Source organism: Wolffia australiana, chromosome 8 (genome assembly GCF_029677425.1).
Source record: "Wolffia australiana isolate 7733 chromosome 8, ASM2967742v1".
In the NCBI taxonomy this organism is placed as follows: Eukaryota; Viridiplantae; Streptophyta; class Magnoliopsida; order Alismatales; family Araceae; genus Wolffia; species Wolffia australiana.
This window is the reverse complement of record NC_135842.1, coordinates 13,590,527-13,607,453: the sequence shown is the minus strand read 5'-3', so window position 1 is coordinate 13,607,453 and position 16,927 is coordinate 13,590,527. Positions and strand designations below refer to the sequence as shown.

At 36.8% G+C, this 16,927-nt stretch overlaps 2 protein-coding genes across 4 annotated transcripts; one reads left to right on the top strand and one right to left on the bottom strand.

Moving 5' to 3' along the window:
• Positions 1 to 217: 217 nt before the first annotated feature.
• Positions 218 to 8,108, bottom strand: FIP2 (potassium channel tetramerization domain-containing protein / pentapeptide repeat-containing protein). Of its 3 annotated transcripts, none has more exons than XM_078579495.1 (11): positions 7,966 to 8,108; positions 7,087 to 7,196; positions 3,942 to 4,076; positions 3,461 to 3,613; positions 2,577 to 2,660; positions 2,385 to 2,431; positions 1,616 to 1,689; positions 1,458 to 1,516; positions 1,294 to 1,353; positions 526 to 592; positions 218 to 409 (listed from the first exon to the last, which is right to left on the bottom strand). In XM_078579495.1, the coding sequence occupies exons 1-10, from the start codon at positions 8,006 to 8,008 to the stop codon at positions 530 to 532; spliced, it is 828 nt and encodes a 275-aa protein (XP_078435621.1). In that variant the 5' UTR covers positions 8,009 to 8,108; the 3' UTR covers positions 218 to 409; positions 526 to 529. The 3 variants fall into 3 exon arrangements, with proteins under 3 accessions (XP_078435621.1, XP_078435620.1, XP_078435622.1); XM_078579494.1 differs by having other exon boundaries at positions 218 to 447; positions 7,966 to 8,107; XM_078579496.1 differs by lacking the exon at positions 3,942 to 4,076 and having other exon boundaries at positions 218 to 447.
• Positions 8,109 to 10,259: 2,151 nt separating this feature from the next.
• LOC144707138 (ArgH (DUF639)) lies at positions 10,260 to 14,789 on the top strand. Its single transcript, XM_078580254.1, has 9 exons — positions 10,260 to 10,463; positions 10,554 to 10,664; positions 11,248 to 11,417; positions 11,817 to 11,950; positions 12,049 to 12,229; positions 12,707 to 13,256; positions 13,329 to 13,441; positions 13,508 to 13,751; positions 14,580 to 14,789. The coding sequence occupies exons 1-9, from the start codon at positions 10,260 to 10,262 to the stop codon at positions 14,787 to 14,789; spliced, it is 1,917 nt and encodes a 638-aa protein (XP_078436380.1).
• Positions 14,790 to 16,927: the final 2,138 nt, after the last annotated feature.

Sequence of the window (16,927 nt, the reverse complement as noted above, 5' to 3'; positions counted from 1 at the left end):
AACCTTTCATATGGTGTTATCTAAAAACAAAAACTTTTCTTTGCAAAACTACTTTGGATGCATACTTGTTTTAAACATTCTAAAGCTCAAATTCATGCCTAGAAAGAAAGGAATAACTCGTTTCAAGATTCAACTTTTAATCGCATTAAACTTTGGATAAATGACATGAAGAATAGATTAAATTACATCAAAAAAAGGGAGAAATACTGTGTCAGTCTCACCAGAAAATGACTTGAAATATCAAATAACTACACGTAATACAAGAGATACAAGACTATCATTTATTACCCCCTTATTATTACAACGCTTATGATGGTGCACTTGAGAACTAAAACTGGGATCGAACAACCGAAGGCTATCGAATGGCTCCAATTGTGTTAGCCCTCATAAGCATAGCTCCGTCCATTTGCTGCAACCGCAACCACTTGATGTCAAGTATGAGTATACCTACATAAGTTCAAACGTATATGCCTTTATTCGGATGTTTGAGGAATTCATGGATGAAAATAAGAGGGGAAAACTTACTGCTTCACGCAAGATACGCCCTCGGAAGATTTGCACCTTGAAAACTTGTTCCCCCAACTTTGGCTCCCTGCAGTAAATAGGAAGGCATCACTGATCATTATCTGCATTGGTAACGTAAAAATATCATGATTGCATGAGCGCATCATACAACCCATTTTAAGGATAAATTTGACACTATCAGCACGTTTTGTTCCTACTTGATGTTATCCGGATTAGTATTTCCATGTATGTCATGATAGAGTGAGCAGATCATGGGACCCACGTTAAAGTTAACTCAATGAACGATTACATCAGCATATCTCAAGTCCATACTGTTACAGATGCTTCACGATGTGATACAGCAGGATCTTTATGTAACTATATACGTGTCATGATTGAATGACCACAACATGCAATCCACTTTTGGACCAAACCCAGTGTCATGGTTCAGCATCAAGATGAACAATTATAGATCATCATCGCCGTCACCATCATTATCCATTGGTTTCCAAGTTAAAGATAGAGCATGTAATCATGTGGGCCTCCTTTCTCATCATCATCATCTGGTTTGGAAGGCCCATCATTGTCATCCTCATCCACTAGTTGAATTCGTCATCGTCATCACCATTGGTCCAAGCCACACATGGATGGCTTTAACGATGAGAAATTTTAGGGATGATGACAAACACCCTACTCATTAGTACTATTACATCAGCAGAACATAAGTCATCAGTTTCCATTCCGCTTTGTCATTGACGGTGATCCAGCAAGAAAATGATAATAGATTACCTTCAGATTGGCCCCTTCCAAGTTGGCTCCCTCAAGGTTCGCATTAGTTAGATCAGCACCCTGAAAAGACATTCATGAAAACATAGCTATCGTACCTATATGGATTGCTACTTAAATCAACACTTCAAGAAAAAATAAAATAGAAGAGAAAACGATGCAGGTGCCTGTAGGTGCGCAGAACGGAGATCTGCCCGGCACAGGCTGCAATTTGCCAGGCATGAATCTGCAGTGGTAATTCAACAACAGCGCAAAGTTGAGAAAAAAAGGAAAGGTTTTCTCTCCAGAGTTGAACTATAAATCATGAAAAGGATGGTGATTACACCTGGGAGGTTTGCACTCTTGAGATTAGCTCCATCTAGAAATGCTTCCCCGAGATTTGCTCCAGAAAATTCACACCTTTCCTAGTCAATATAGAATGGCTTGAGACATAAGAAAGTATGAGAAGAGGCCAGATACATTGGGACTAGGGTACAACACATTCTGGGATGCTTACGTGTGATGTTGTTTTCACATTATTATCGTCACCAGGCCAGTTGACTTCAATGATGACATTGATGTCAACGGGTTTGACATATTTTATTAGAATTTTACTAAGCTGACCGCAAAGATTGATGAATGCCTTCAACCATCTATAATACCCTTTTGTCAACGTCAATTATTCACGGTGACCTCGTCATCTTCAACCACCCTAAAACTTGTCAGTGTCAGCATAAATGTCAGCATACAATGGGCGTTGATGTTGAGCAATGCGGAACCATAATGCTCCCCCATTAAACATTTGAGGTAAAAAATTCTGAGACATGAAACCCACATTCATGTATGTCTAAGATGACTAAGAGATCCACAAAAGATGGGGAGGGTGTGTAGCATAATCATTGCATCTAGGAATTGGAAGCATAATATTCCCTTTCTTTAACATGTTTTGCTAATCATTTATTAATTTAAATAAGCAACAGAGACAATTTTTTGAATAGCATGATGACCGAAAATTTTATAGATGTAGAAAAGTGAAACGAAAATTGAAGAATAACACAATTTTCAAATAAAATGCGTAGAATGCTGGCCATTAAAGCTGTAATGTGGAGTCTTACTCTCGCAAAATTGCATTACGGAAAATGGAACCTCCAGCTTCCGCATCCTGCATTACAAATAAACCAGTGCGAAATGGAACTCGGAAAGATTTTGAAAGATGAAATAGGGATAAAGAGCATGCTGGCGCAGCTTATCGCATAGAAATAAACGAAAATCAGAAAAAACAGGAGGCCATAAATCGAGGAAGATACCCGAAATTTTGCAGCCTGAAGGTATGCCTCAGAAAAATCAGTATTCTTTAAACAGGAATAACTGAAGTCCACGTTAGACAAATCCTGCATTGAAGAAAGGTTGTAAGCGATTGCTAAGATCGAAATTCTTCCATATTATTTCATCAATTAAACAATCAATTTTTAAGGCTGGATCCCATGGGTGTGCCTGTTACAACAGATTAATGGGCCATGGTGAAGGCCATTATGTAGGATCGTATCAAATCCATAACCTACAGCACCCAAAAACCTCAACAACCCTAAGTAAGAAGCCCGGGAGTTTCATGACTCAGCAAGCTCAAATTCAAGTGAATCATGCGTATATTGTTGTACATGTTCTCTTTATGAACTCTGCTTTCTTTTACTTCCATATATCGTCAGCAAGTCATGCCAGCTTTACTCTTTTACTTGCATAAATCGGGTTTTGCTCTTTTTTTATAGAAAAAAGGGAAGATCACCCAGAATCAGTGATTCACCCGGTATATATATGTATGTATATGTATAAAACACGTTACACATATTGCCGAAATTACCCAAGGACCCATGCATTGTACATATTCTCTTTATGGCCTCTACTTTCTTTTACTTCTCTATATCAGCATGTCAAGACAGGTTAATCGAGTTTTACTCTTTTTCAATACAAAAAAGAGGAAGATCACCCAGATTGGTGATTAACCCATTGGTATATATATGTATTAACACGCGTTAAACATATAACCGGAATGACCCCACCCCCATTTCAGTTCTATCTAGGCCAGGCCGCAACCGAAGTTGGGTTTACTCTTTGCTTAAGAGCTTTCAAGGTTTCAAATATCGATGAATAAAAACATCAGCAAAATACACCACAAAAGATTTTGAGGGCTTACCAGTTTGGAGAGATTGAGACCCGAGAGATTCAATCCCCGGAATCTGACTCTTTGATGTTGAATGGACTTCACTACTTCAGCACGTGTTAGTTCAGCTTGTAAACTGTGATCCTTTTTATTGCTCAATGTCAATGTAATAAGGTCAACCAACCCCTGGACCGTCAAATATGTCAATGTGTAAGTGAAAAGAAAAAAAGAAATAGAAAAAAATCTGCATGAAACTTCCACAAACCATGGCGACTTTCTTATTGTCATATCTGAGGTATAGATAAATGGGAATAAATGTTTCCTTTGTTAAAAAATGCTTAGTTCTCGATCTAAAAAAATAAAAAGGGATTTCACTGACACGGACTTCTCGAATTATATAGCCTATAAAAAAGTGTGAGAGGATCACCATAATTTAAATTACAAATGAAGCATTTATTGAATCTTTCATAACCCCAGGTATTATGACATTGGAGAATTAAAAATAATGCCTTACAATCAGCTGATAATATTCTGCTTCCCCTCGTAGCTCCTTGTATTCAGATTCGTTAAGATTGGCAAGAGCACCATCCCTCAACCAGTTTAAAATATGTCTAAAATATTTCCCATCCCGGTCAATGAACACAACTCCCTAGAAAATATTCATCAAGAGACAAGAACAAACGTCAGTTGAGCACTATAGAACGACATTTCATCATAGCTGGCGTAGGCCAAGACTACTTTCTCACCCGAAAAAATTCAGCATAGAAAGAAAATTAATATCACAAAATATGCTTCATGTGCTTTGCTGTTGAAACAATAAGTCCCTCTCAAGGTGCGGATCTTTGGTAGGTTGTTGTGACAGCAACGACTGGTGACAGGAGCCTTTTGAAGGAGACTAATCCCAAAGACATCAGCCGAATACCTGTCGTACACAAGGGACAACGAAGTCTGTTCTCACCTGTTTCTTCACACGTCAATTCACACTGGTGTAGGGGCATCGCCACAGATATCAGGGGTGGACGTTGATAGGATTCCAACTCGGACCAATCAAAGAACGAAGAGGAGGCGTCAAGTAATGGAAACCACATGTGCCGCTGGAGCAGCACGTACATCTTCAAACTAACAGCACTCTCAGAAGCTTATAAAGAAAGCAACAGAAAACTCATTGTGCATATTTTTTTGGAAATCAAGAACTGGTTCAGGTCACAGCCTGAGTGGAGATTCTCCAACTCGAGGAGGAGATAGTGTCCGATCCCCTGTCATCTTTCTCTTAGTTTCCGCTAATTCTCTTCCCGTCCTTCATACATCACTGTCAGTAAGATCCGATTCTTATATTGTGTCATATATTGGAACTCCGTTGATCTTGACTTGATAGTCAAATACCCATTTCAGTTACTTGGAATTTAATCTTTATAGGACTGCCGATCCTATCAGATGTCTCATCCGATGAGGCTTTATGGTATCAGTTAAAGACGGCAGATACAGGCGCAAGATCGGCTGGGGGAGGCTACTCACAGTGTTGTGGGAGATGGTTGCATCATAACAAGGTGGAGTTTCGGGGGAGAATGGTCTCAACGGATAGTGGCATTCACAACGTGAAGATAGGAGGGAAGGACCAACGTGATCATCGTGTTAACTGAAATGTGTACATATTTTCTAATAGCATCTGGTTGACTACCGTTTTGGTAGTGATACAAGTCACTTCGATTCCAAGAATTACCCACGAAGGAAAAGAAGGCTTGGCCAATGAGAAGATTCGGGAGGGTAAATAAAGCACAAGCCAGGAGGAGGGGTATTGGATATCTAACTTCAAGAATCAGTTGCAGGCTGCAAATGGAGGTTGGGGAGAAGGAGCAGGCCAGCAATCCAGAAGAGGGGAAAGCTCAATCATCAGGATCCCCGATCTATCCATGTTCTTCCTTCTACTATCCCTTCCTCTCCTATCTTCCTCTCTGTCATAAGAGTTGTTTCCCTTGTCCTGACCCTCCGCATCTGGATATTTTGACAGTTTCCATGGATTACCATTGATTTCATTCAAGATTTACATCAGATGATCTTCATTTTTCTCTTCCAAAAAATACATATATGCTACTCAATAATCTCTTAAAAGCCAGCCAGAAAACCAAGCCCACTCATTTCAGTACAAAGCAACAAAAAAAAGGAGGGAAAGATTCTCCTTTCTTTTAAGTACTAGAAGAAATGAAACCATTAATAGAAAGAGAGTATCTAAAAATTCGGGTTTTCTGCAACCATAATCTGGGAAAAAATGATGAGATTTGAATTTTTCTCATGAAAATAAAAACTCTTATAAAACAAATAAAAATATTAGAAATATAGTAACGCAGAAAATAAATTCTCGTACGAGCACATGTTAGAATTTGATACAGTGAGATCTTGAATAGTGATTTGATGCACGACGAGAATGCCAATTTTGTATTAAGAAACATGTAATCATTCAAGAACATCAAGAAAGAGAGATCCGGATCAAGAACGAGAGAGGTGAGTGATTGGTTGGCTAAAAAGAGAAAGAGAGGTAGGATCATGGTGATGTCCTGATGGAGATCTGTTAAAGACTTACCACGGACCTATCAGAGCAAGAGAAGAAGAGAGGACAAATCATGTGGCCACCTGGCCTGTGGACGCCCAACCGAATGATGGCGGGAAACGAGAAGACAGAATAAAGGGAAGCCTCAGGGGGGAGGAAGTGCATCTCTTTTCAGAAGTTGTTGATGCGAGATCCTCACGTCTCGGAGGCTGATCCAGCATCTCGAAGACTCGGCAAGGGAGGGGACGCTGATCCGGCCTTCTCTTGAGAACTATCTTTATCTTCGTCCTTACCATTTGTGTTGAACAATCTCCTACTCTACTACGTTGATTTGAGTTCGACCGACGACTCCGCTACTCGTCTCCGTCCTTCCTCTATTCCTCCTCGCCCCTTGTTCTACGGGCAAGATACGTGGTGGGGGCTACGAAGTTGAGCTCCTAAGGAGGCTTAACAAGATCCCCCCCTTCTGGTCAGCAGGCATGATCCTGCCGAGCAGCCCTGTGGTTGCTCTGCAATCACAATTCTTCAAATGACTTCAGAATGTCCTCACTCTGCCTCATGTCGAGCTATTTATAGAATTGGATTAGTGGTCTCTCATGTGCTAAATTAATAAACATGTGTCCCCTCTTCAAATGCTTTCACCTTCATTATTTGCTAGTTTAGGTCTTGGAGAAGAATTGACTTGTTTCAGTATTTCCCAGTCGGAAATACTGAAACAAGTCAATTCTTCTCCAAGACCTAAACTAGCAAACAAACTTGGCCTTCGACATCAGTCTGGCACTGATTTTTCATGTGTAAGGCTACTAGGTTGAGTATACTAGTCATCAGAAAAGGCTATAATCCTTCCAAGTATCTAATATAAGAGAGTGGAAATAGAAGCCAATAAATGAAGAAAATGCAAACTTTTATATTTGACACCTGCTAGTAGAATACGACAGATACCAAAACATAGAGATCAAAAGAAAAAATATATATATCCATATGAAATACAGTGTTTTTGGGTTTAATAGAGGTCAAATATCATCAAATTTTTTAAGGTTCGAAAACTTTATAATTTAACGTCAGAAGCTACACGCTAACTATCAAATTCTGGCGCATATAGAACTTGATTTACCGTATCTGGATCTCTCTGTAAACTGTGACGTCCACTGAACATTGCTGCAAGCATGGACTCGGGCTCTCTGTGCGTTAATGTGTCAACTGTAGTCCTGAATATCTTGCCTCCTGTAGATAACCAAGATAAAAGAAATATCACTGGGTAGTTTGTACAAAAAATGAACAAATCCCTCAAGCTAAACCATGACAAACATTAAATTCAGTGATAGATATTACATCCTATGCAAAAAATTCAGTTTTTTTCTTTTGAACAAGCAAAACGTTCAGTTATCAGGTATAAAATGTCACAGACACCGGAACAGCAACGTATAATCTAGCTATGAGGGACCAAAAAAAGGCGAAGACTATTGACTAGATGTTTCAAATTGTGTCAGTGACTTCGAAGGAGTATCCAGTTTGTTCAAAAGGACTGCAACAAAATAGAAAATTTTGACAAAGCCGATGTTTTATCCCCCATTCAGCTAAAAAGCAAAAAATCATTTTCCAACGACATCAATCACCAAAAAAAGCAAAGCTCTTCCCACGCAATCTTGAATTTGAGAATGGAGGTTAAAGTAGTCACAGATTCGAAGAATTATCAATGATTCTTAAGCTAAAATTAACAAAGATGCGGAAAAAAGTAAGCGTGATGTAAGCATATCAGGAACGCTATAAGAGAAATCATACTGGACAGTAACAACCGTTATCAAACGAAGCGAAACTTGCATCCAAAACAAGAAGAATCTCAATGGCAAAGAAAACACAGAACCCCGAAAACCCCGCGAAAACAAACTAAAATAAAAACTCATATTTGCTGCAATCGGCGTAAGCAATACAAATAAATCAACAGGGAATGAAAAAAAACTATGAGCGAGGAAAGAGATCATCATTCACAGACCAACATCGAGATAAACTTTAGAAAATGTTTGATCGGCTCCCATCTGACGCTTCCCAGATGCGAAAACAACTCCGAAGAATCGAAAACTCTGATCTTGGATTTGTACTTCTTTATTTTTTTCATATAGGTTTTAATTACACAATATTGTCTATGTACCTTACAACATTTTTATTATCCTAAGAACCAGTTTCCCGGCACTTGAGGACTAAAAGTTGCAACCTAACAATCGAATATTACGAATACACATTTTTTTACAAATGATATCACATAATTAAGCTCATCCACTTGCAATTTAGACATTTAATGTGAGTGCACGTCCCACTCCAATAATTCCAATGATTTCAAACTCTATGTATAAATAGAACCATATTAGATAATTCGCAAAGATATTACTCCATTTAATTAAGGAAATTACTAAACTACCAGTCTTTTTTAATATAGTATAGTTTTTCTCTTAAGTATTTCAAATAAGAATTAGTATTTTATGTGAATGCACTGTTTATCTAAAACAATTCCCAATGATTTCAAAAACAATTTTTTGAGATAATCATAAATATAATTTGCCACAAAATTGCCTATTAATTGTAAACCACTGCTTTACTGAGAGAAACTGCCATTAAGACATCTTTTAAAATTTTGATAATAAATAAAAAAGTGTTCGCAGTTATTTGATATATTTATTTTATTTAAAATAATTATTTTTCCCAAAACTATCCCTGTATAGTCAAAGATAGTTTTCAAGTGGATCATGAAGATAATTTACAAAAATAAGCCATAAAAGACACAAACTATTAAAGTGCCATTGGTCCATTTTCTTGAAAATACATTTTTGCAATAGCAAGTCTTTGAGAGGATCACGTTGGTAATTTTGAAAAAAATATAATGCCCTCGATATATACATATATAAATCTAAAATCTGTCTAACATTTGATAATCCCACAATTTTATTTAAAACAGGAAAAGAGAGAGGAAGTCGTTGACTGATTTTAAAATAAAATAAAAAAGGATTTCATACTTGTGGTAAAAAGGAAGGCCTATATCCAATAGTATGAGTTTTCTAACGGGTCCAGAAGCAAAAGTTACATAAGTCTGGATATGAATCGTACTTTCATGTGAAGATAATTTTTAAGGGGATCATGAAGATAATTTGCAAAAATACGCCATAAAAGAAACAAACTACTTAAGTGCCATTGATCCATTTTCATGAGAATACATTTTTGCTATAGAAAGTCTTTGACAGGATCACGTAGCTAATTTTGAGAAAAAATATAATGACGTCCAAATTTTTCTAAAATTTGTCTAACATTTGATGATCCCACACTTTTATTCAAAACAGGAAAAGAGATAGGAAGACTTTAAAATAAAATTAAAAAAGGCTTTCATACTTGTGATAAAAATAGAAAGCTTATATGCAATAGGAGTTTTCTAATGGGTCCGGAAGGAAAAAATGCATAATTCTGGATATTAATATTACTTTGATGTAAATCGATACGCACCAGTTACAGAATTTATCAAGATAATAATGCTGTTATTGGGCAATAATAGTTTAAGTGCACCTCAGAACGTACATGGCAGGGACGTAGCTTCATGCACCGCCCCTTTCAGACTTCATGCCACGTTCAAGACAGTACGCAGCAGGAAACTCTCAGTCGGCAGCACCTGTCTCTCACTCTACCTACATAACTCTCTCTATCTCTCTCTCTACCTCAGTTATCAATCTCTATCCATTTATCTATCTATCTATCTATCTAAGATTATGGGTATGGTTTGAGCAAGATTAGAACAGTATGAAGAAGGAACTATCTAGCGTTGCAAACGATGTTCTGTGCAAATGCGCAGAGTAAGTCTGTTTATTTTTGCCTCGGTTTTGTTTCTACGAGTTTCTGTAAATCCAAAGACGAAGGGAATCTATTAAAATGATTGTTTATATGGAGAATTATTATGCTTTCTTTAATCCTAGTGTAAGTCTGTTTCTTTTTGCTTGGTTTGTTTCTATGGGTTTCTGCATATCTTAAGACTTGATTATATACTAAATGAGACAGGAATCGATTGAAATGTTTGTTGATATGGAGAATCGCTGTGTTTCTTGAATCCTAGAAGGAATTTGTATATTTTTTTGTTTTGCCTAGATTGGATTTTTAAGTGTCTCAGTTTTAAAAGAGATACTTAAAGATAGACTCGTTGAGGGCATTCGACTCTGAATAGAGTTACAAAATGTATTCAAATTTGATTTCTTGGGTTTACTTAAGAAAATCAAGATTATTTGCAGGACTATAGGATTATCATTGGACGCGATGGTGGATGATTTTGAGCTGAGGGTTGGATGTGAAGGAGAGGGATATCCAAGAAATCTTTTGGAATTTTGTTGTTCAAGAGCTTTGGAAAATCTTTGCCGAGATGGAGCAGAGAAAATGGCTGGCTGGCCGTTCAATCGGCTTACATTTGATATGATGTTAGCCTGGGAGTGCCCCAGCAACAGAAACTCCAAATCGCTTCTTGTGAGTTTACTCTAATTCTTCAATCAGATTTTTATCTAACTCAAATGTAGGATAAAATTTCACTTATAAAGTATGCAATTGATTTCGCAGGAGAGCGCTTCAAAGGAGAAGGAAGATAGAGTGGAGGAGCCCCTCAAAGTGAAAGAAGAGCAGATGCACGATGATGTCCCTCTCTTCTATTCTGATCTAATGCCCCTTCTTGTAAGACCTCCTTCAACCAAGCTCACCTCAAAATTTTAATACCCTTTTATTTGTAGGAGAGTGAGGTTTATATTAGTTTCCTTTCCTCGTATAATACCTTTTCATAATAAAAAGGCTTTATTTGCATCTTTATATATGTTACATTGCATATTTATCTATTTATTAGAGTTCTATGTATGTATATACTATTTATGTCACATTCAATACTTACATGAACATTATTAACAATAAAATTATTCCATCTTTAATATTTTTTAAATCAGTGTTATGTTCTTCTTCTTTTTTAACAATAAGGAAGACCACCCAAAACCAGTGGCCTACCTATATTTATATATAAATAAGTGTTACAATCTATATCTATATATATAATACTATGCAATTTATGCATATGTTTATTATATAATTTATATTATTAAATATTTTCCTATTTGTCACCTGGACGGGAACATTTTTTGAGTGGCTATGTTCTATCAAAATCAGACCATAAAATGTTGCCTAAAGTATATTCAAAGGTGTCTATGAATATGGGTCATCCTAAATCATAATCAAATTTATGAACTTATTTTAATATAACATTTCGCAGGTTGATGAAGAACAGAGTGTTGGAGAAGAGGCATTTGTCTGGCTGGCTTCTCTGTTTCCTCTTGCAGCAGATATTGTTAACGCCAGATTTGCATTTGAGGCCTTCACAGAATGCACCGGTCACAGACTTCATTTCCCTGCGTATGACAGATACTTGAAAGAGATGGATCAGTGAGTATCTTCCAATTTGTCAAACTAAAAATTAAAGAATGAATCTGGATGAAATATTCAAAGCAGGTTTGAATGATGAACATCTAAGTTCTGATAATTTTCAGTTGAATTAATACATCGAGAAGCAATTGATTTTGTAGCACTAATCATCATCTTTACTTGGTAACTTAAATAGAATAAAATGAATTTGAAGGTGAATTGACTACGTAACATTTGGACTCAGACCCAATGACCTTATAATTGAGCATCACCTCATAACAAGTATTCATCGTATGTATCAAATACCAAGAGAATCAATCAGCCTTGAGGCTTCTATTTCATCTCTACCCCATACTTTACTATATCATATACACATTCATTGACATCATAACTGGTTGCCATCACCTCATAATTGTCCAGGTGTATCAAATATTTGGAAAAGCAATCAACGCCAACAGGGGTTGAATTGGCAGAAGATGAATTCATCCTTCATGTAGAGGGAACAGCAAGAACTCAGAGAGTGATCCGACATATTGGATCCACCAGTTGGCCCGGTTCATTTCCTCTGCTTTTTCTCTTTCTGAGATGAACGAGAAAGAACATGTTTGTTATTGATAAAAACTGGAGAATTTATGAAGTTTTATGTTTACAGGAAGGCTCACGCTGACCAACCATGCTCTCTACTTTGAGGCATCTGGGACAATATCTTATGAGAATGCAGTAAAGATTGATCTTTCAGAGGCTGGTGTTGACCACTTGCTGAGGCCTGGGTCCACAGGACCATGGGGAGCACCCCTCTTTGATAAGGCAATGATCTACGAATCCTCAAAATTGTAAGTACTCTCAGTGAAATTCCTCATTATGTTGAGATTCATACATAAGTTTTCATTTTTAGAGTTCTAAAATATTATCTCTTTTTTTTAGACTCTGTCTTCTATACTGGCACCCTTATAAAAAATTGGAAAAAGCTATTTTTATTTAGACAAACCTGTCATTGATGTATCCTCTCAACGTGACATTTTACTACTCTTACATGTGGCCTTTTAATTCTTCTAGGTTTAAATTCCTTAACTTGATATTTGTACTTTTTAGAAACAAAGTTAGTCTACTGGAAACTTTGCCATGTATTGTACTGACAACTTTGAAAAAAAACTCAAACTGTTCACCATCTTACGAGCCGTATTCATGTACTAAAATATCATCAAGATAAAATCGATTCACTTCGCCAGTTTTATATTCCTGAATAAACCCTTTTAAGATGTGCGCAAGTTAGAAAAAATAAAATTCTCTTATGGTGGATGATAATACAGAGCGGAAAGCATCATCCTGGAGTTTCCAGAGTTGACCAGCTCTACAAGGCGCGACCACTGGCTGGCGTTAACCAAAGAGATCATACTACTCCATCAATTCCTCGCAAAATTCCAGATCAAATCTCCTGAAAATCGATGGGAAATGCATGCAAGGACAGTTCTCGGAATAATCAGGCTTCATGCAGTCAGAGAAATGCTCAGATTATCGCCTCCGGTTCCAAGAAACTTCTTGATTTTCACCCTTTTCGAAGATCTTCCTAAAGGGGACTACGTTCTGGAAGAACTGTTCAAGAGCTCGGAGAAAGAAGGCAAAACTCACCCACTAAGTGCATCCTCAGTTCTTAAAGTTCTCAATTTATCAAGCCCAAAATTTGCAGTAACTCCTGCAAAGGAAGGATATGAATACCCGGTTGGAAAAAGAGAGATATTGGAGTCTCTTGAGACGACTATTGGCCAAGTGAGGGCTGAAACTAAGGATATCGTCGTCGCCAAAGCTTCTCTGAGAGGAATTCAAGAGGAAGGAATAACTGATAGTGTTCTTCTTCTCGTGGTAAAAAAAAATTAATTCTTTAGATAACTTCTTTAACAAAAAATTATCCTTCTTTTTTTTATTTCTGAGCAGGAGATGGTGAAACCGGTGAAGAATGTTCTTCCTTGGGCTAGAGGAGTTCTACGATGGGAGAGGCCAATCATCACGCTCGTTGCATTAGTAGTCTCTCTTGTGATCATATACGAGTAAGCAAGTCTAGATCTTGTTTTAATTATTACTAGCAACATGATAATGCATGATCTTGGGAACAGGGAGTGGGCGGGCTACGTAATTTCAATGATTATGTTATGGGTTGTGGGGGTGATGTTGTGGACGAGAAGAATGGGGATTGGGGATGAACAGATAGAAATTACTGTTCCTCCATCTCCTGGGCAATCAACCATGGACAGTTTAGTCTCTGCTCAGCATGGGTTCATTAGTTTTCAAGATCTGGTTCAGAAAACAAACATCGTCATGCTCAAATCGTGGTCTATTCTAGTTTCTAAGGCCCCAAAGGTGAGATCTTTTATCCACCATAACTGCTACAAACAGTAGTCTTTGTTATATTTCATCTGATTATTTCAGAATTATCGGGAGAAACTCTTATTATACAATAATAAAAGTTTATGAAATTTTAGATTCTTACATCAGCCGGATTAACTTTTGCAAAGGAGCATAAAAAACTTACGTCGGGAAATAATCAGATACTAACTGATTAAGCTCAGGGCTCCATTTGAATGTTTTCCCACCATCACTGCTCTGAAGGCTTATTTACTTTTATTTTTACTGAATATTTCATAACCCATCGGGGAAATATTTGATCAAATAATAATAAAGGTTCACTAAAGAAAAAAACTTAGGAAAGTTATCTCTGAGTACTTTTTTAAAATAATCATGATCAATCCATGTTTGATGAGCGCAAAAGGTGAAAAAATTTTCATCATCACAGTTTTGAAAAGTGATTTTGGTTATATTTGTGATTATTTCACAACTCAACTGGAAAACTTTGCTCAAACAGTTGCAATTGCTCATAAAATTTATGCTCTTTGAGTCAATTGCAAAAAGCTTTTGGAATAATTTTAGAAATTTGTATTTTGTTATTAACCGTTGTCAATTCCAGGGCTCTAGCGCTGAATTTTTGCCCATCACCACTGCTTTAAGACTTATTTGTCGTTATACATTTTTTGTGATTATTTTGAAACCCATCTTAGGAAACTCTGATCATACAATAACAAGGGATCATCTAGGACCGCATCCACCTCAAAAGCTTTTCATGAATTATGGTAGAAAATTTGCTTTCTGCATGATGTGATTGATTTCTGAGATATTTGATGATACTGGCAGCATGCGAACATGGTGATAGCGGTGCTGACTGGGTTGGCCTTTTTCTTTGCGATGGTCCCTCTGAGATTTGTGCTGATGGGATTGACCGCATTTTTATTCTTCACTGGATTAAGAGAAGAGAGGCCAAACAACCAAGGGAACAGGCGCTTGAAGGAATGGTGGGACACCATTCCAGTTGTAGCGGTCAAGATTATCAGAACTTCATCCTGAGCTCTTACAGTTGTAAGAATGATAGGTGAGGTGTGAATGATAAGACTGCTATGGTACAACTTTATGTTTTGAAGTATTAGGTGGAGAAGAATATTTTTGGAGTTGTGAATGATAAGCCCTTTTGAGAGTTGGGTAAATAAAGGCAAGAATTAAGGAGTTAACCAATTATTTGAATTTGGAAAGTCTATCCTCAAATGTGGAAATAAAGGATGTATATCCAGCATAGAGATCAAGTCATCCAATTTTTACCTCCCGAAGGAATAAATTCAAGGACTAGGGTAGATAATGCATTTATTTTTAATTTCTTAACTTCTCTCTTTTTATCTCTTTTTTATTTCTTTGCATTTGTTTTTTAAATTTCTTATTATTTCATATTGGAGTTCTGCTCCCAACATAGTGCTGGTGGTCTAGTTATATTTTTATTATAACAGTGTATTAGAGAGATGTTAATAAGATTTTTATAGGAAAAATATACCTCTGTCCTAGGAAGTGACAACGAGGATTGTTGGATGTCAGGTTTTTATTTGAATTGTCTCACCTTTTACTATAGGCAAACATTCCCCTGAACTGATTACAGGAAAAATTCCAATACATCTAGAAACTCCTTGTATCGAAAAAGTTGTATCTTTACCCTCAACTCATATCACCGCCACCCACAATTTCTGCCAAATCCATCCAACCATCAGCAAAATACACCATTGGAGCACTATAAAAGGGTATTTTTTAACTTATTTTGATTGATTACCTGCTCTAAACTTCCCTATTTTTTTCTCAAAATTATTTTATACTAGTAGAATCGATTAAAATCAAATAGTTATTTCCTTAATTTATTTAAACTATTTTTCACTGATTTTATTATTTAAAAATATATAATCTCAAAAACTACAATTTAAACACCTTTGAAAATAAGTTACTATATCTTTCAACTTACATTTACTATCTCATTGCATGTTCATTATTGAATAAATCCTTATTTCTGTTCTGAGTATTAACATTTTTAAAAATGTGCCTCATATTAAACCCCAAAGTCTGGTTTATCACGTGTTACGTGGCATGAACTTGGTATAGAGCCCATTAATCATCCAAAAAAATCTACACGTTAGAAGACAGTTATATTAGGTCAGCTATGCAATATTTTAATATATCATAGAAGAACTCTTTTTAGAATATCAACCCAAATTCAATAAGGAAAATTATTCAATAGGTGTGAGAAGAATTTTTTAGCCCATTTATGTCCTTTCAAGAGTTGGGGAAAATAGAGGTAAAAAGTGTGGAACTAACCCATAAGTTTATTTTATAGATTTTATTTTCAAACCTGGGAATAAGGGACATGGATTCAGGACAGAGATCAAGTCCTTCTAATTATCCACACAAGTGAAATTAAGTCCAAAGAGTAGGAGATATAAGAACCTTCTATCTATATATATCCCATATTGGACTTTTGCACTGAACTTCTATATTTATACCCCGCCTGGGATGTAAGCATTAATGAGTCAAAGACGATAATTGAAGAGTATGCTAAAGACAAGACGATGACATGAAGGTGGTACAACCTGATCTAGAGAACGTAGCGAGGTGATATGATGGCGAAATTTGGTAGTGAAATTGATCTAAGCTACCAACAATGTCCAGAAAGAACAATCTAAGGTGAAGATTCTTATCATATATCTCTATATTCTCCCAAGATCACAACAATTTGCAAGTGCAAGTAAGCTCCCCCTCTTCCGACATACCTATGAAACCAAGAACACATTTGATTGACATCAAAAACTTATCATCTTTCAATCATCTCACATGAGTAGGAAGAAAGTTTAAGGATAAATTGGACAGTGATCCAAGAGTATGGATGGAAAGAGGGTGTGTGATGCCAGACGTCATCAGGGACATCGTCCGATGGGTAAATCCCTAAGGGAATGTAACTATGTGAATGAGGTGATTCTAGGCAGTTGTACGTGCAGCCTAGACTCGCGGGGGATTCGTCGAGCTTTGAGCTCCGAGGTGGACAACTGATGTAGTGACACTGACCTTCTGATCCTTATCGGAGCGACGACGCCAACTATGGCGTCAAGTGAAATAACTCCATTAGCACTCACATGTAACACAGGGGCTCTGCCCATAGCTATGAGTTCACTCGATGT